This window comes from Watersipora subatra, chromosome 1, assembly GCF_963576615.1.
Source record: "Watersipora subatra chromosome 1, tzWatSuba1.1, whole genome shotgun sequence".
NCBI classification, from domain to species: domain Eukaryota; kingdom Metazoa; phylum Bryozoa; class Gymnolaemata; order Cheilostomatida; family Watersiporidae; genus Watersipora; species Watersipora subatra.
Genome location: NC_088708.1, coordinates 2,814,431 through 2,834,380, shown reverse-complemented (window position 1 = coordinate 2,834,380; position 19,950 = coordinate 2,814,431). Strand labels below are relative to the sequence as shown.

The 19,950-nt window shown below is 37.7% G+C and overlaps 2 protein-coding genes and 2 long non-coding RNA genes across 4 annotated transcripts in view; 3 read left to right on the top strand and 1 right to left on the bottom strand.

The window, feature by feature from the left end:
* The window catches only part of LOC137386111 (nascent polypeptide-associated complex subunit alpha, muscle-specific form-like), an 81,858-nt gene extending 64,075 nt beyond the window's left edge, over nt 1–17,783 (bottom strand). The window contains exon 1 of the mRNA XM_068072811.1: nt 17,666–17,783. The gene's annotated coding sequence lies outside the window, so the exon portion shown is untranslated. The remainder of the gene's footprint in view (nt 1–17,665) is intronic.
* Nucleotides 8,145–8,600, top strand: LOC137385775 (uncharacterized). The gene is made up of 2 exons (XR_010977802.1): nt 8,145–8,418; nt 8,562–8,600. It is a non-coding gene; the product is annotated as an uncharacterized lncRNA (long non-coding RNA).
* On the top strand, nt 9,784–15,402 carry LOC137385864 (uncharacterized). The gene is made up of 5 exons (XM_068072443.1): nt 9,784–10,263; nt 10,441–12,412; nt 12,782–13,200; nt 13,321–14,129; nt 14,859–15,402. Exons 1-5 carry the CDS (start codon nt 9,784–9,786, stop codon nt 15,400–15,402), a joined length of 4,224 nt encoding a protein of 1,407 aa, XP_067928544.1.
* On the top strand, nt 15,455–16,163 carry LOC137385512 (uncharacterized). Its single transcript, XR_010977781.1, has 2 exons — nt 15,455–15,981; nt 16,125–16,163. It is a non-coding gene; the product is annotated as an uncharacterized lncRNA (long non-coding RNA).
* Nucleotides 17,784–19,950: the final 2,167 nt, after the last annotated feature.

The window sequence follows — 19,950 nt, the reverse complement described above, 5'->3', positions numbered from 1 at the left end:
TACTTCTCATACTATTAAACATGTTTGCCATTTGTTCGCCAACAAATGCCTCCACTTTCAGTGATAGCAGGTACTGCCAAAACTAGTAATATATTACAGTAAGTTATCAACAGCATTACAGCTAATATTATTACCACTAAATATAGTTCTTCAAGTTTGTTTCGCACTACAATCTACTCTAAATCTGATATAAATTTTAATAGTAACTTATCAGTTTGACGTTTTTTATAATCGCTTGAAGTGAAAACTTTCAGCAAGAGTTGAAAGCTTGCTAGATAACAAGGTGTCATGCAAAAACTCAATTGTACCCATGAAATCACGCATATAGTTTATTAGTATATTAAACCACAGCGTGCTAAAGACCATCTGCATACAGTTAAACATTGGTATTCGAACGTTTGAACAAAAATTATGATTGAACAAAAGACTCAAACAATTTTGCTTCAGAATCCAACCAAAAATTTTCTGTTCCACATACGTTAGTCTGCAACTGTTGTACGCAGTTGTGTTCATTGTGGTTTAAGGTAATGTAAAGTTCAAGGATTTGGGTAATGTATTATTGTTATATTTTATTAAAATTAAATGCACAAGCTATTTTTACACTATACTATCCACAAAAACAATTCACACAAGAAACAATGCTGGAACACAAATTGATACATTACATTGCCCATTGAGAATGCATCTGTGTATTTTTTCTAGTATTAATTGCCAGCCTTCGTTCGTTATAAGAATGACTAGTCTGTGAGAACAACTTCTCAAAGGGCATGCTTTTAGCTGATCAAGCGAAAACTATTAGTTTTCGCTTTAGTTTAACTATAACTAACTTATAGTTTAGCTAACATAAGAATTGTTTACACTACAGGTATTACACGAATTGAGATGTACTGGCGGTCAACACCATTTTGGCCACCACTTTGTAAGGTTAGAATTCAAAGTAGCTGAATGTAAATACAATCTTTTCACGACATAGATGTTTAGAGCTTTCACACTCAAAACCAAAGCTGTGTCTAAATCGGTGGTTTTAATATGGTAAACAATTAACTTTATAGTGATCAGTTTTCATCCGATTTGCACATATGCCGACGTGATTACGGATTTGATTTGGCAAAAATTACGTTATTTACGAATTGTTTAGTAAATCATATCATTAATGGACATTTTCTAGTTATAACACTCAAGTTAACCCAAACAGATTAGCCCTGGTAAAATTACCATCGAAGGGAGTTCAGGTAACATCATGAGGTAGTAAAATGCTTTGTCAGTGATATCTTCAGGTGGCCAATATGTTGCTGAGGACAATACATCTCGAAAAGACAGACAGTGATGGTAGGAGAATGATATCTTTTAATTAAACTTTTAGATTGCCTTACCCTTCGCTAATTTAATTTTTTGTTTAACTTGGGTAATTTGCGATTTGCAGTTATTTGCTTTAATAATACTAGTAATAACAATACTACTGGAAGCAGTCTTAGAATATAAGTAATTACCATACAATAATGACATTAATTATTATAAGTTAAAATTATTTTTATGGTGACTATATTTAGATTGATGTAAGTACTCGCATTGACCAAACAAAATAGGACAAATGGTATTTAACCATAACTGTCACGTACAACTTTTATCGTATTTACTGGGTAAATCAGACACGCTGATTCCGATTTTGTACTCAAAGTAAAGATTAGTACACTAACTTTTAGAGTAATGAAGGCTTTTTTACAGCGTTTTAATATCGGCCTCGGAAACAACACGATCGGCACAACAAGCCCCGCCCATATATATGTGACGTAACCTAGCTTTTTAGGAACAGAAGTTACCTAGGGATGTTTAGACCGATTGAGAATAATAGAAATGGGTGTTTCAAAGTCCATTAATATCTAAATTCAGCCTTAAAAATAATCTATCTTTTTTGAAAGGTAGATAAGCGGTTTAAGGATAAGGTAGATAAAACTGCGGTTTTAGCTCATTTTTCTCGGCGTTCAGCCTATTTAAACATTATGTAACAAGCTACGAGCAATTTTAAATAGTTTATATACCTTTCATAAAAGACTGCAATTATTTTACAGGCTGGATTTAAATAATAATGGGTTTTAAGACACCCATCTCTATTATTCTAAATCGGACTAAACATTCCTAATTTCCGTTCCTGAAAAAGCTAGGTTTCGTCACATATTTATGGGTGGAGCTTGTAATGCCGATTGTGTTGTTTTCGAAACGGATATCGAAAGCCTTAAAAAAACCTAAATTACTTTGAAGGTTAGTGGACCAATGTTTATTTTGAGTACAAAAATGGAATCAGCGTGACTGAATTACTTAGAAAATACGATAAAAGTTGTAGGTGACAGTTATGGTTTACGCTTGCTCTCAGGGCATTGTCTATCCTCGCTAATGTCTGTTCCAATAAAAATATTTTAGTAAAAGCGGTGCATAATGCGTCCAAGGTGATGTTTTCAATTTGAATCGATTTTTTGCGCCTGAACTGTACCTAATGACAACAGCCAAGTGATAAATGAGAGTTCGAAATATTTTATACTTGACAATAGTAATCAAGTATGCGTTGTTATATATGTGTCTATGCACATTATAGGTTCCAGGGCTACAAGTGACTCTCTAAAACCTTGAAGCACCTAAATTACATACCCTACAGGATGAAATTATTCGCGGAGTTAAATTTCGCGAAAATTGCCATTTCATGTATATTCAAAGATTAATTTTTTCGCGGCTGAAAACTGTCACTCTCTATGAAGAGTTAACTCCATTATGTCTAGCAATAGAGTTAACTCTACGCATGCGCGCATTGCGTGTTCCATTTTCTATTTAGCTTACAACTACGGGTCGATCGTGCTAAGCTATAAATTTTTTGCTGAGTTCAGAGGTTTTCACGAATATTTATAGATTTGGAGGCCTTTGATAAACCAACAATTTGCAGTAAGTAATGAGTTTTCTCAAAACCATTTACTAAATTAGTTGAATTTTACTTTGGTTCTTCGGTAAAACGCAATATTTATTTTTTCCATCCCTACCGCTTCATTATATGTTTTAGTCTGAGATTTTTCTTCATACACGCAAGCACAATGACTGCAAGGGTGGTATATGTCACTCTTAGAAGATGACCGATCATTCAGGGAGGTCTGGAAATTTAGGTAGAAATGACCGCAGCTACTTACGAGGAGAATATATGTTTTAAAAAAAGGAACAAAAACGCTTTTACGAGCACAAATCTTTGGCCAACCGGCAGAACTTTGCAATAGTAAGCCACGAGGAGAGTTCTGATGATAACTTCCTTACCAGCCATGTAGTAGCAAGAGAATCGCCTTAAACATCTACCCAAGACAGTGACAGCGATATAGAGCTGCTATTACCAAAATAACTAGTCAGAGAGCACCATTACACGCTAGTATTCCCTTATCAAGAGTATCAGTTTAATTTTATTGCTCTAGACAACCGCCATATAGACTAAACTGTTTATATTTACTCCATTCATCGTTTGTAAAATTTTATTTGTGTTTGAAATATATTATAATATATTTATACATGCAATAAAATATATAATTTAATCATGCTTGCTGCAGCAAAATCAAGGAGTTGTTGTCGATGAAGGGGGTCTAGGTTGACTGGTTGCTTCTCTGCCAATATTCCTGCCGTGATGAATATTATTACTTGTCTCTATTTTTCGTAATCGGAGTAGGTTGTTTCATTTTCAATCTGCAGTAAACACACAAAAAATATTATTAAGTGTTAAGTACAAAAACAATAGCTAAAGTATTTAATGAAAGGGATCAGTTTTCAAACAAAAGCATTAACTAGTGCAATTAATTATGGAAAAACGTATCTGCACTGCAAATAAATACATACCATAATGTCCAGATCAGAATCATGATAGTCCTCAACTTCGGTATTAGAGATTGATGGAGTTGGTTTCAATGTAAAAAGACTAGGAGAGATTTTTTTATGATGACGAAGCCATGCCGAAAAACTTGTGAAAACCTTGAATAATTTTGTTAAGTTTGATGCAATGGCAATAAAACTCGAAGCCCGGCAATGATTTTAAAGAAGTTTTGGAACTCAGCTACGTTTAGTATTTCTGCCTAGCGGCTACTTTTGCGATGACGCCGTTCTGCATATCTTGTGACAACCTTGAATGATTTTGTAAAGAAATGTGATGCATTGGCAATGGTGTTAGCTCAAAGCCCAGGCTATGATTTTAAAAATGTTTTGGAACTCAACTACATTGAGTATTTATATTAAAAACTAGCCTAACAGCTAGTTTTTAATTTGATGCAGTAGTTATTCTCCCTTGGGATTAAAAATAGAACTAATTATTCACGGAATTTAATAATTCGCGGAATTGACTGTTCGCGAAATCGCGAATTTTTATAACCAACCAACATTTTCATCCTGTAGGGTAATTTTTTTATTGTATATTTCAATACATCAGAGTCTTGGCTTCCGAATGAGCTATTGTTTGCCATAGTGAGACAGACATTGGTTGGTGTTTATAGCATAGAGTTATCTCCCCCTTAGAGTGATAACTGTGCCTTCAACAACACGAGCGTTTCCAATGCCAACAAGGAGCGTTTAGGCCACGCCCCTTTTTTGTGCAATAACATCAGCCATGAGAATGATCATGAATTTCCACAGCTAAGATAGTAATTATTGCTCATATTAAAGAAATGATGATTATAGTTTATTACTCTAATATATGCGTATTATTTAAAGCAATTCAATACCTACATGCCTTGCAAAGGCACTGAATAGATAGTGTTAAGTAAGTGAGTTAATGCAGTCAGTTACGCCAATGATATACAGCCCCCACACATGGTGGCTGTATATCATTGGTTACTCATAGATAAGATAGTCATACTGGGGTTGTATTACATTGGTGTGATGGGAAGCTAATCGACTACCATCAACTGAAAGTATTGACAATGTATGGTGATAGAGTGATTCATTGACACCACAGTTAGCCTGTCTTGACAAACTGTTGTTTTTGCAGAGTTGTCCCCCGTCGAGCGGGCGAGCAACACAACAGCTTGTCACAAGACGTACTGCACCTGATGCATCGGCTGCACTGAAAGGGAGTTGTTCTCTTCCGGCTTGGCTGTGATGTTATGGCGGTCGCTCCATTGGTAATCATAACGGATTTCGCGTAAAAGTTAATGCAGAAAAAAATAAGATTACAACGTTTAACCAAAGACCAGTCTCTGTTGCAAACATTAGTAGAATTTAAGAATAAAATAAATTGAAAATAAAATCTATAAGAACAAATAAAACTGACTGATACAAAAATAGAAATAAAACTGACTGAGCGCACAAATAACGACATGTTTAGTCGCTGTTGTTGCCTAAGTTCTCAAGTTCTACTAAAGTTTACCGCAGAGACTGGTCGCTGGTTAAACGTTATGACCTTATTTTTTCTACATAAATTTTTGCGCAAAATTCGTTATGATTACTAATGGAGCGACCGACATAACATCGCAACCAAGCCGCATAGACGGAAGAGAACAATTCCCTTTCAGTGCAGCTGATGCATCAGGTGCAGTACGTCTTGTGACAAGCTGTTGTGTCGCTCGCCCGCGGACGGGGGAACAACTCCGCAAAAACAACAGTTTGTCAAAACAGGCTACATCACAGGCAGTCGATTAGCTTCCCATCACACTAATGTAATACAACCCCAGTATGACTATCTATCTTATCTATGAGCAACTGATTGCATTAACTCACTTAACACCATCTATTCAGTGTCTTTGCAAGTCATGTAGGTATCAGGGATTACGTGTATGTCACAATTTCCATTTCCATAACATTTCCATAATTCATTTCCATATTATTTCCATTTCCATAACAATTCCCTACTTCATTTCCATAACATTTCCATATTATTTCCATTTCCATAACATTTCCATAATTCATTTCCATTTCCACAACATTTCCATAATTCATTTCTATATTATTTCCATTTCCATAACACTTCCCTAATTCATTTCCATATTATTTCCATAACATTCCCATAATTCATTTTCACATTATTTCCATTTCCATAACATTTCCATTATTCATTTCCATAAAATTTCCACAATTCATTTCCATTTTCATAACATTTCCCTACTTCACTTCTATATTATTTCCATTTTCATAATTCATTTTTATTTCCATAAAATTTCCATAATTAATTCCATATTAATTCCACTTCCATAATTCATTTCCATATTATTTCTATTTCCATTTCCCAACTTCATTTCCATATTATTTCCATAACATTTCCCTACTTCATTTCCATAGTATTTCCATAATTCATTTCCCTATTATTTCCAATTCCATAACATTTCCCTACTTCATTTCCATATTATTTTCATGGCATTTCCATATTATTTCCATTTCCATAACACTTCCCTACTTCATTTCTATATTATTTCCATTTCCATAGCATTTCCATAATTCATTTCCATATTATTTCCATACCATTTCCATTTTTCTAAAATAAAATTTCCATATCCATTTCCCTAAAGTTATGGAAATATTTATGTTTATGGAAATGTAAACATTTCCATAATATGTTTAGCGATCCTGGTAGGTATTGAATTACTTTAAATAATAAGCATATATTAGAGTAATAAACTATAATCATCATTTCTTTAATATGAGCATTAATTACTATCTTAACTGGAAATTCATGATCCTTGTTTAACCCTTATCATGGCTGATATTATTGATCTAGTCAATCACTACGACTGACTAGCACAAAAAAGGGGCGTGGCTTAAACGCTCCTTGTTGGCACCGGAAACGCTCGTGTAGTTATCACTCTAGGGGGAGATAACTCTATGGTTTATAGGATTTCCGAGGAAATGTTTACTGGCATAGGCTCGAAAATTGCGACGTCACAATCTTTATATGATATGTTGTGTGCTCTTACCGCCTATTTTATTGCTTACCGCTTACATTTATCAACTACGACAATGACGCTAGTGTCAAGCGAAGATAGGACAACTCCAGAGAACCAATGAAGATGACTAAAGAATCAGTGTCATTAGTTTTCCATGTACAGATTATTTCTATAATAAATAACTCAGATTCCAAGCACCATACTATGTTTTTCCGATGATCTTATGCACTAGCCATCTCATTTTATTGTGATGTTGAGGGGCGTGATTGAGACTAATTAGTTTCAAGCATTGTGTGATCTCGCGAAAGTGCAATTGACATAAAGTCTTAGGGCCACGCAACCGCAGGTCACAATTTAATCGATGTAATTTCATTACCTTTATCAACGACAGTACATTTATTGAAGCATAATTAATTAACCCAGAACATGTTTGTATTGGTCGGGCGTTAGCACGATCCCGGGCACTGTTGATTATCTAGAATCATAGTTTATTATAAGCGCTATCTGGGTTTAACAGCACCGATTGTCACAGAAAAGCGCAGCCTCAATGGCAGCGAAAGGGATCGACTACCTAAGGCTAAATAATAATTGTGACATCACATTTTGAGAACCTGAACCAAATGTTTTTTAGCAGGACATACTTTTGACACCGTTTTTCATAGTTCTATTATTCTTTGTGTATTGAATATAGGCTCATTCGAAAGCCAAAACTCTGATGTACTGAAATATATAATAAAAGAATTGTAATTTATGTGCTTTAAATGTTGACTTGCAACAAAATTCACATTACAGTTATTTGGTATCAAAAGATTCACCATGTCTTACTCTGTTATGTTGTAGGTGCCAAATGTGTGGAAATTTGATAACAAGCTCTTAAAAGCTCAAAAACGAAAAGCCGCCGTAGGTTGGAATCTCTTTATTTCTCTGACGTATTCATTACAGTTTAGTTATCGCCTTGTCACGTGATGTTCTCACGTGAATTGAAAGGCCAATAAAAATCTCAATATAAAAATTATCGTAGCACTAGTTTATGACAAACAATTCAGGTTTTACCGAAGACCCCGTATCAAATATAGATGCTCGCTACTTTACAGTTTTGTTTCGGCATTATTCAATCGTCAAGTCGTAATCTGATTGTAAAGTTTGCAAAAGCACGAAATCTACAAAAATAAACCAGTTCTTAGGATGTATACGTACAGCACTTATTATCGCTTGCCATAAAAAATGACTGTAGAACAACTTGATTGACCTGTTTACAAAGACAATAAAACAGCTGCCTTTTCTCACGAGTCGCCAAACATTTAATGAGTTTTCCAGGCCTTTACACTTGCCATGGTGGTCGTTCAATAAACATTTTTTACTCATTTCACCTATAAACTGTCATCAGACATTATTTCGAAAGAACTACACAAAAGACTGTCTGACACCTGGCTCGATCAAGTCAGTTGCGTGTGTGCCATTGACAAACAAACATTATTCTAACGATATTACGGACAAGAAACTTATATGTATATTCTGGAGTATGGCAGAGGTATGTTTTGTGTTTACTTGTCTTTTATCTAATATTTTTGGTTATAACATTTGATATCACGTAATTTACGTAACATTTTCTGATTCAGACAGCAATTTTGCTTTAAAGATTGTGAATCAATTTGTTTTTTAAAAACCTTTCAGGTTTCACGGTCGGTTGGAAATAAAGTCACAGTCAACAAAGATCTAACCACCGTTGTACTTTGGGAAGTACTCTAAATACAAATATACACACACGCATGATAAATAACTTCTAAAGTTCAAAGAACTTTATAGTGAAACCTTGAGCATACAACATACTGAGGTGTTCACATCATACAATTCTACGGAGCCTAAGTGCTAATCTACGGTCAATAACCTTCATAGAAACTCATCACGGAAGTTATCGAAATACGGAGCCTAAGTGCTATTTATGGACGATAACCCTCATTCAAAGCCACGGAAGTTATTGAATTCAATACTAAGCCTCAAACAAAACGTCTCGAAGTCTGAAGATTGAGTTTTGCTACACAACTGGTGACAATCGACGAACCGAGTTTGCGTTACAAATACGGACATCATCTGTCAACAAATCAAGGATAAGGAACAGACAGTTGATATAGATTTGGTTACGCAATACTTCACTCACGTTAATCATCAGCACTGCAAGACATCATAACACTTCGAGGTCGAAAGCCTGTCGCTTAGAAAGACTAACCCACACAACAAACATTGCTCGTCACTGTTCACAAATAACAAGCCAAGCAAAAGCGATACCTATTAGATACCTATTAGCCATCAAGCCGCATATCAGATAGTCAGCAACGAGGAAGTCATCACATTGCATCAGTCAGCTAAGTATACGTACTGTGTTGAAAAGTTTGCTTACTCAATCTAACTGACATTTCCTTGCTCAACCTAGTGTGCGCTATAAACACTATTATAGTAAAGTAAATTTGGAGTTGTCACACATTTTGGATTTTTCTTTTGCAAACAGTTGTTATCATAATTTTGTTTAAAAATCAAACTGTGTTGTAAAACTGAACCGCGATCGAGCCAATTTAGCCAGACAGCGTTAGTGGTTTAAATAATTGTACTCATATTAAGATTGTAGCAACAATAAGGGTAAAAAGGCCTAAACAAAATTAATAGCAATTATCAGTGATTTAAATTGGTCATCATGGAAAGCGAAAGCCTTGAGCTAAATTCAAATTCCGATTTGAGCGAAAGTAGAGTAGAGGAAGAGCAGCTAAAGTTAGATGAGGTAACTGAATCAAACAACCCTAGAACACAACGAGCGCTCGCAAGGAGTCAAAAACTGACTGAGCGCACTATTTCACAACTAGGCAGTGATTTTATCAATGAAATAAGTAGACAGTCTGAGAGTATGATAGATTTCCTAGACAAGTTCACACAAGCTGTTGAAAATGCCACCCATGTCATTGATATACCTGCTGTTGATGCCTTTGTTCACAACCTTGATTTGAAAGTCAAAGATATAGGCAATTTATATAATAAAATTATTGAAACAAATGAAAATGAGAAGAACCCCACCCATGAACAACTCTTAAATGAATTTCAAGCGGATGTCAAGTCATTCAAAACCCAGATCCAGGAACAGTGCCAAGAAGAGAGTGAAATCCTAGCTGAAGAGAAGGCACTCGAAGATGCTAAAAGGAGAATGGAAGAAGAAATGCGAGCTTACACAGTGAAAAGACAAAATCTCCTGAGAAGGATGGAATCATCATCAGTAAGGGTAAATCGTTTGAGCAGTCCAAGTATCAGGGCTACAGCATCTTCAACTCCAAACACAGACAGATACGAATCGTCCTCAGCACCAAGTGCAATCGATAGCATCAACCTGAGGGTAGCGCAAACCGAGCAACCACAAGCTCAACCACAAGCTCAACAACCACAAGCCGAGCAACCACAAGCCGAGCAACCACAAGCTCAACAACCACAAGCTCAACAACCACAAGCTCAACAACCACAAGCTGAGCAATCACAAGCCCAACAACCACAAGCCGAACAACCACAAACTGAGGAACCGCAAGTTGGAATTGGCACCCGCCACATCCTCAAAGCCTTCACCGACAACCTAGCAGAATCGTTCAATGCCAAAATGAACTCATTGACAGCTAGTGTGTCGAAGCCAAACAGGAAGTCCGTTGAACCGAGCATCTTTTCTGGCGATACCCTCGAATTTGCAGATTGGGAGGTAGATATGGATGCCTTCGTTTTCGAGGAAGGACTAACAGACAGGGAGGCCCTGCGATACCTGAAGAAATTTGTTGCAGGCGAAGCAAAAAAGGCCATAATCGGTTTATTGACATACAGTAGCGATAACTCCTATCAGGAAGCTCGTGAAAAACTGCGAGATCGATACAGTATGGAAGGCGGCATCGCAAGGATACTGTTGAAGAAGCTGGAAAACTGGCCAAACATACGCTCCGGAGACGGAAAGAAGATGAGAGAGTTCGGCGACTTCTTGGATCAAGTCAGAAGAAGCATGAGCTCCACAGAAGGCCTACAGATCCTCAACACTGAGCTATACAACGAACGCATTTGCCAAAAGCTACCCGATAGTGCCAAGTTCTCTTGGACGCAGAGAGTATGTAGAGCTAAGCGAATGAGGACAGGAAATTTGTCATTTTCTGATTTCACAGAGTTTGTTCTCGAGCAAGCGGACTGCTACATGAGCAACATCATGGCATCACAGAGTAAGGATCAAAAGCATGATCAGCCTAAAAGTAAGGGCAGATATGAAGAGAGGACAAACAGAAGGGCTGCATCATACCAAACTGAACGAACAAGAAGAGAACCATTTTGCTACTTCTGCAACGGCAACGACAAAGGACACTACACAAGGGATTGCAGAAAACTGGCCGAGAAATCACTAAAGGAAAGAAAAGACTTTGTACACAAGAAGGAATTGTGCTTCTCTTGTCTGAACGGTAAACATAGATCAAGCATCTGTAACCGCAAGCAGACATGTTCTAACTGCCATAGAATGCACCCGACTATGTTACATGATCCCGACTGGAAGCCCACAGAAAAATCGGACTCACAACGAAATTCCAGCCAACAACCTACTACCAGCAACCAAGGCAAAGAACAAACAAAAACTAAGACATGGAATTCAACTGGAGTCTACGGACAATCTAGCTTCAGTATGATGGTACCAGTATACGTATCCGCTGGAAACAATGAAAAACTAGTGTATGCCCTCCTCGATACATTGTCCGACATCACCTTCATTGACAAGCAAACCGCAATGGAGATTGGAGCAAGTGGCATCCCCGACACTCTAAACCTAGAAACCATGAACGCCATAAGCCGATCATCCTCATTGAGGTATGAAAAACTGCAAATCAGAGGATACCTAACCGATGAAATCTCAACAATTGACGCAGTTGAACGACCAGAAATAAAGTGCCACTCAGACAAAATACCGACAGATGAGAAGTGCCGCAAGATACCACATTTAAGATCCCTTGCAAGGCATCTCCCACCAAAGCTGGACATCCCGATCGGACTGATGATAGGTAAAGACAGTCCAGAAATCATCACACCACTCCTGACAAAAAGAGGAGAAGCTGGGGAGACATCAGCTTGTAAGACGATGTTTGGATGGACACTATGCGGGGGTAAACTCAAAACCAAACTGGCAACAAGTTTTAAGACGGACGCCACACTCTTTCCCATAGTGGAACAAGACTTTGAAGACCCTGGAGGTAAGCCCCTGTCACAACAAGACATGCAATTTCTTAAAATCCTTGACGAAGGAATTCACCAAGATCCGGACGGGAGCTACGTCATGCCTCTGCCCTTCAAGTCATCATCAACGCCAATACTGCCAAACAACAGGCATCAAGCAGAGCAGAGACTCGGACTGCTCAAAAACAAACTCTTGAAGGACTCAGCATATGAAGCAGACTATCGAAAATTTATGAACACACTATTCGAAAAGGGATTTGCGGAGGAAGTCCCAGTCTCAGAGATGGTAAGAGAAGATGGTAAGTGCTGGTATATACCACACTTTGGAGTGCTTCATCCAAAGAAAAGGAAATTACGTGTGGTCTTCGACGGGAGTGCAAAATACGCCAACACGTGCCTCAATTATCACCTTCTCACTGGCCCAGATCAGCTCAATGACTTACTTGGTATCTTATGCAGATTTCGCACAGGGAAGGTCGCAGTAACGTGTGATGTAGAATCCATGTTTTATAATTTTCGGGTAAGTCAAAATCATAGGAACTTCCTAAGATTCGTATGGTATAGCGATGACTTATCAACAGTGAAAACCTTTCGCATGAGAGTCCATATATTTGGCGCAACCTCTTCGCCTGGGGTAGCCACCTTTGGTCTGAGGCGTCCGGCTGAAGACAACATAGAAATATCTAAAAGTGCGGCAGAATTCCTCAAAGACAACTTTTACGTGGACGACGGAATATTCAGCGTGGATGACATCAGAACTGCCAAAGACCTGGTGAATTCAGCGAGGGAAATTTGCTCTAAAGGCAACCTTCGCCTACACAAGTATGTCAGTAATGAGCCCGCAGCTCTTGCCGATTTGCCAGAATCCGAGAAAGAGACGGAAGCTATCTCATTCAACAGCATCATGCCGACACAAAGAACACTTGGAGTTAGTTGGTGTCTACAGAGTGACCAGCTCTGCTTCACCAGCAATATCGACGCAAGACCACTCTCAAGACGCGGTATTGTCTCAACCGTAGCCCAGGTATATGATCCGATTGGTCTGGTTTCACCCTTTACCCTAATGGGAAAGAATGTGCTACAAGATGTCTGTCGCAAAGGACTTGACTGGGATGAACAGATCGATCTAGATACTACTTCGTCATGGGAAGCCTGGACGCGACAACTCGCCACTATTCATGATATTAGAGTTGACCGCTGCATAAAGCCAAAGGATTTTGGAACTATCAAACGAGCCGAACTTCATCACTTTGCGGACGCGAGTGAAGATGGTTATGGCGCATGCTCATACATCCGTCTTATCGATACCACAGATCGCATCCACTGCGCACTTGTCCTCTCAAAGGCTAGAGTGGCCCCCCTGAACCGAACGACCATACCTCGTATGGAGCTTCAAGGTGCGGTGCTAGCTACCAAGCTCCAAGGGAAACTGCATGAGAAACTGAGGATGCCAATAGACGGAGTGTTCTTCTGGACAGACAGCATGATCGTACTGGGCTATATCAGAAATGAAACATCAAGATTTTCTCCATTTGTAGCAAACAGAGCAACCCAAATTAGACACAGAACAAAGCCGGCACAATGGAACCACGTCCCTGGAATAGTCAATCCAGCTGATATGGCCTCCAGAGGCGCAACCATACATCAACTGACAAACTCTCACTGGTTTTCAGGCCCAGACTTTCTATGGAAGGAAAATCTTGACGACATCTTGCTCAATCAACCTACGCGCTTCAATGTTCCTGCATCAGATCCAGAACTGAGGAAAACTATTAGGGTAGATATGAACCAGGTTACCCACCCCATCAAAGTCGAAAACTTCTCAAAGTGGGACAATCTAATCAGGGCAACAGCACAACTACGTGCAGTCGCTAAACGAGCCAAGGACAAGCTGAAGCCAATCTGGAAACTTGAAAAAATGTCTAGAGAACATTCTCAAGATGCAGAGGCTCTTCTCATCAGGCTTGATCAACAAAAGTACTTCCATTCAGAAATACTGGACATCCAAGCACACGGAAAGATAAGCAAGGGAAGTTGTCTCAGACAGCTGTCACCATACTTAGACGATCTAGGAATCCTAAGGATAGGCAGTAGAGCAAAATCCTCAACTATTCTCACAGACAAAGAGCTACGACCCGCAATCATACATAAGCGCAGTCACCTAGCCACAGTACTGATCAGACACTTCCACGAGAAGGTCCACCATCAAGGGAGGATCTTTACACAGTCTGCAATCAGACAATCGGGTTTCTACATTATAGGTGCACAAGGCCTCATCAAATTATTACTCAGAACCTGCGTAGGCTGCAAACGCCTAAGAGGTGCCCCCTTGCGTCAACAGATGGGATCCTTACCCAAAGAAAGAGTGGAACATAGCCCTCCATTCACCCATGTAGGGGTAGATACATTTGGACACTTCCTCGTCAAAGAAGGCAGGAAGGAGATGAAACGCTGGTGTATCATCTTCACCTGTATGTATTCCAGAGCGATCCACATCGAAGTCGTAAGTGACTTATCCACAGAGAGTTTCCTACAAGCGCTAAGGTGTCTTGAAAGCATACGAGGGCCTGTAGTTACAATTTTCTCCGATAATGGAACCAATTTCATGGGTTCTAAGACTATGCTTCAATCAAGAATAACTTTCAAGACAAACACTCCCGGTGCTAGCCACCAGGGCGGCGTATGGGAACGGGAAATAAGAATGATTAGGAATGTATTCAACCAAATGAAAGGCAGGTTTTCCGCGAGGATTGACACCGCCGGACTACGGACCGCCATGTACGAAATCTGCAGCATAATCAATGGGAAACCACTGACCTGTTCAAATCTGAACAATCCCGATGAAGGAATTATAACCCCACATCATCTGATCACCATGAAGCCTGTGTCAGTACCTACACATCAGGAGATAGGTGAAGTGCCAGACGGCGAGGTATACGGAAAAAACATGTTTGAAAAGACGCAACGTTTCGCCGATGAGTTCTGGCGCCACTGGCAGGACTACCTGACAAAGGTAGAGACCCGACAAAAATGGAGAAATCCATGCCAAAACCTTAAGGTGGGAGACGTTGTCGCAGTTGTTGATGAAAACACTTGGCGTAGTCAGTGGAAGGTGGGAGCCGTCGACTCCGTGAATACAGGTAGAGATGGGTTGGTCAGATCCGCTACTGTCAGAATCTCAAACCCAGAACAGATAACGCGTTCCGGCAAGCGGAAAGGAGAACCTAACATGCTTTACAGACCCATACAGAAACTACTGCTATTGGTTAGCATAAACTCCAAGTACTAACGTGCAGTGTTCTTAACCAAACGTATGTTATTCTCTTCCTGCATAAATATTATCATAGTAGTACCAAATATCAATTATTTAGGTATACACGAATACACTCAGTACAATTACATTATACTAGATTTAGATTTGTTAACTTCAGATAGAACTAGTAAATTTTTTAGAAAAATTTAGGTGGGAGAGTGTAAAGTTTGCAAAAGCACGAAATCTACAAAAATAAACCAGTTCTTAGGATGTATACGTACAGCACTTATTATCGCTTGCCATAAAAAATGACTGTAGAACAACTTGATTGACCTGTTTACAAAGACAATAAAACAGCTGCCTTTTCTCACGAGTCGCCAAACATTTAATGAGTTTTCCAGGCCTTTACACTTGCCATGGTGGTCGTTCAATAAACATTTTTTACTCATTTCACCTATAAACTGTCATCAGACATTATTTCGAAAGAACTACACAAAAGACTGTCTGACACCTGGCTCGATCAAGTCAGTTGCGTGTGTGCCATTGACAAACAAACATTATTCTAACGATATTACGGACAAGAAACTTATATGTATATTCTGGAGTATGGCAGAGGTATGTTTTGTGTTTACTTGTCTTTTATCTAATATTTTTGGTTATAACATTTGATATCACGTAATTTACGTAACATTTTCTGATTCAGACAGCAATTTTGCTTTAAAGATTGTGAATCAATTTGTTTTTTAAAAACCTTTCAGGTTTCACGGTCGGTTGGAAATAAAGTCACAGTCAACAAAGATCTAACCACCGTTGTACTTTGGGAAGTACTCTAAATACAAATATACACACACGCATGATAAATAACTTCTAAAGTTCAAAGAACTTTATACTGATCATGTGACCCAATACTTAAAAAATAATTTTAGCAGCACTTTTCGATTGTCACAGGTGACCAACAGACTCGTCATGATTATCAGACAATGATATGTACTCCTTCGAGCTAAGGTTAAAAAGTTTAACAATTTTTTACGGTAAGTTATAAGATATCAGTGCTAAAAGTGACAGCATTACAATGACAATAAAACAGACGCGTAAGAACAATAGACATGGTTTTATTGAATGTGTGAAGTATATTTGTGAAAATATTTTGACGAATGAGGGTGAATGAAAGTGTAAACAGATACCATCCTGTAACAACTACGTCCCATTTGAGCAGTTTTGGAAAGCGAATCTAAACTACAGCGGTTTCATGTGGCTGCGATTAAATGTTCGTTTTTTTGCTTTTAAGAGCTTGTAATCGCATTCCCATATATTTTGCAACTACAATACAACAGAGTAAGACATGGTGAATCTTATGATACCAAATAACTGTAATGTGAATTTTGTTGCAAGTCAACCTTTAACCAAGATTAGGACGTCACGTGGCGTAAAAGGGAGATCCCACGATATATATATATATATATATATATATATATATATATATATATATATATATATATTTATATTGGGATCGCAGACGAGAACGCTATTATTCAAATTTCATCTTACTGGTAAGTGACCATTAGGAATATAACAACCGTTGTCCTTGTCTCAAAATACATGAAATATTTTCAACACGTCCATGGATACAATACAGTGCAAGGACGAAAATACTTCATCGTTCATGTACTTACTACTATTGTTTGTATTCAGTATATATATAACAGCGTAGGATATATAACAGCATTGTTCGATCAACTGAGAAAAGTAAAAGGACACTTATGGTAACCTACCCAATCTTGTTGAACATCTGATTTGCATCTTAGCCGTTTTTGTAACCGATAAATTGTTCAATATTTTCAAATAAGGATTGAGTGCTTTGGGGTTTGAACCAGGTCTGCCAACTCTCACGCATTGGGCGTGAGATTCACGCAATCACACCAAAGAAAAATGGAAATGCGTGAGATTTTTGCCACAATTTTATATATACTATCATTGATGCATCAATTACCCCAAAACCAAATCTCAAGCACTGCCCCACATTTGGGTTTGGCAGGCCTGGTTTGAATTTGTGCACATTCGGTGAGTGATTTTTTAGATATCAAATCAGTTTGGAATTGTTTGGAAAATACCATTAGTTCTACACTGTGATAACCACAAGCATTACAACAAGCTTCCATATTTGGCAACGATGTGGTAATTTTGTGTAGGCACATCTAAAAGAACCGTTATGTTGCTAATAAGTGGTTTTAAGTCGTTACTTGAATTTTTCGTACCGTTAAAATAATTGCTGAATTATTTTTGCTGAAGTGAAACTTACCGAACACAAATGAAATTAAATTCCTTTATCTCCGCTCACAAAAACCCATACAGCCACCTTTGATCGGAAAATAATTTGAAATAATTTATCGCGCCGTTTTTTCTTGAATAGATTTATTCGCGACACCAAATAAGACCATGATAATACCCTCGCGTTTTTGTTAAAAAAACCTAATGAGTTTTTTTATTAAAATGTTAGTTTTTTTACATATAATACTTATAATAAATACTAAAAATCACAATTTTTTTCTCTAGGTTCAATGAGCGTCGATGCGAATTAATATTTTTTATTTCTTGTTTTTTTTACGCGTTTTTTTTATCGTTTAAGCCAGCTTACAGATATGAAGCATGTATAATTTTGTGCTGTTTTACATGAAGCATGAATTTTATAGAAACTGTTTTGATTTTGGATTTTTTTCAACACCAATCGATTATTGCGGCTCATACAATTGGCCACAATTGAGCGCATACAGTTGAGGCGTAGAGATGATGTAGCGATGTAGAGAGATACAGAAGAGGAGGTTACTTTTTACCGATATGACCCTTAACATGGCCAAGGTTATTTATCAGCGTTACAAGTTGAGCACCAACTTGAACCATGCTACATGGTCACTCCCCTTTTTAGTAACCTAGCAACATTGTACAGCATTTAATCTCAATGAGCTTGTGGGTGCTTTTATCCATCCCCAATCTTAATCAACCTATATATCAAAGTTAAGCTAGCTAAAGATCTACAGATTCATAGCCTATAAGTTTTTGTTGTAAATGGCTATTGGCATGGTTTCAACAATAGGCACACAAGTCTATATGGGCTCTATATAATTTGCATTTCTTATCCACAGATGTTTCCACTGGATTTAAGGGTATCATTGGCATTGCTCGCCTTACCAGCCCAGTGAACTTCAGCTTTAAAACTTATCGACTATCTAATAAGAGATTACAATAGTTGTTTACATCACCAAGAGCAGAAAACTGGCCAAAACTGTTGTATACATTTGACTAAAATTTTGCAACCTGCTTTGCTTTGTTCGAAAAGTGGTTAGATTGGCCTCGAGCCTAAATTAGCTTTAGCCCTTGCACCAGTAGGTCCCAACACTCAATATATCTTGATTTGTGTTATATTTATATGTATTATTCGTTGAAATAGACCAAAAGCAAACTATTAGTCGTAACTACAGTATGCTTGACCACAAAATTTATTTGTGATTTAGAAAATAAATGATCTATGCATAGAAAATGAGCCAGATGCTCGGATGCTATTACAATGTCTAATAGCATTATATATAAAAAGTATATAATAAAGTAAACAACTAAATGCCTTCAAACTACAAATTGTATGCATATATAAAGCAAACTATAAATCTCAATTACATTATACTTGACCATCAAATTTGTTTGCGATTCAGAAAATAAATGATCTATGCATGAAAAATTAATGAGCCAGATGCTCGGATGATCCTAATATAACGTCTAATAGCATTAGGATATAGTATATATGAATTATATAATAAATTGAACCACTACATGCCTGCAAACCGTAAAATTTGTATGCATATATAAAGAGAAGTCTTAAAAATAAATACTAGCTTAAACCGGCTCTAGAAAATTTATGTCACATAACAGTTCACTGTTCTCTAAATAATAAGTTTTTTGTAGCATTATGTCTGATGTTCACTTCATGTAAATCTAGGTTTCTTAAATTAGCAAGGTGGTGCTGTCCTAAATCAAAGTATGTTTCAACCACTAAAGCTAGTAGTGAGAAGTGATGATTATCAATTACTACTGAAGTGTCAGTACAATGTTGCTTTAATTCAAATATATCATAGCATGCAATCTCTTCTTTTACACACTTCAGAATCTTGAGATATTTCAAACATTGGTTTGCTGATGTAGCCGCCTTCAGGTACTTTTCGGTGCAAAGAACAGTTGTTACAACACCATCAGAAGGAGAAATCAAGCCACTGTTGTTCTTAACTCTTAACAGAACATGAATATCATCATATTTGCTAACTTCCTTAGACTGAATTAGGGAGTGTCTACATGGCTCACAACGCAACTTTTTAAGTAGTTTTCTGACAAGCCAACCAGATAAATATACAGCAATGTTACCAAGAACAGGATTTGATGTAATGTTTAGCATTCCTTCAGGAAGCATAGTTTGTCTGTCAATAACACTTCAACATAATCTTCACTACCAACAGTTGGTGGCACATAGGGTAGGTAGTAGAAGCTTGTAACAATGCAGTATCATCCATAGATCTGACATTACCAGTAGCTCCTGGTGTA

Bases quoted from the DNA above. Each gene is read 5' to 3' on its own strand.
- LOC137385864 (XM_068072443.1), top strand. From the start codon at position 9,784: ATGATAGATTTCCTAGACAAGTTCACACAAGCTGTTGAAAATGCCACC. The intron at 13,201-13,320 runs GTCTGTCGCAAA...CGCTGCATAAAG, and splicing joins GAAAGAATGTGCTACAAGAT to CCAAAGGATTTTGGAACTAT. The intron at 14,130-14,858 runs AAAGATAAGCAA...CAGGTTTTCCGC, and splicing joins CTGGACATCCAAGCACACGG to GAGGATTGACACCGCCGGAC.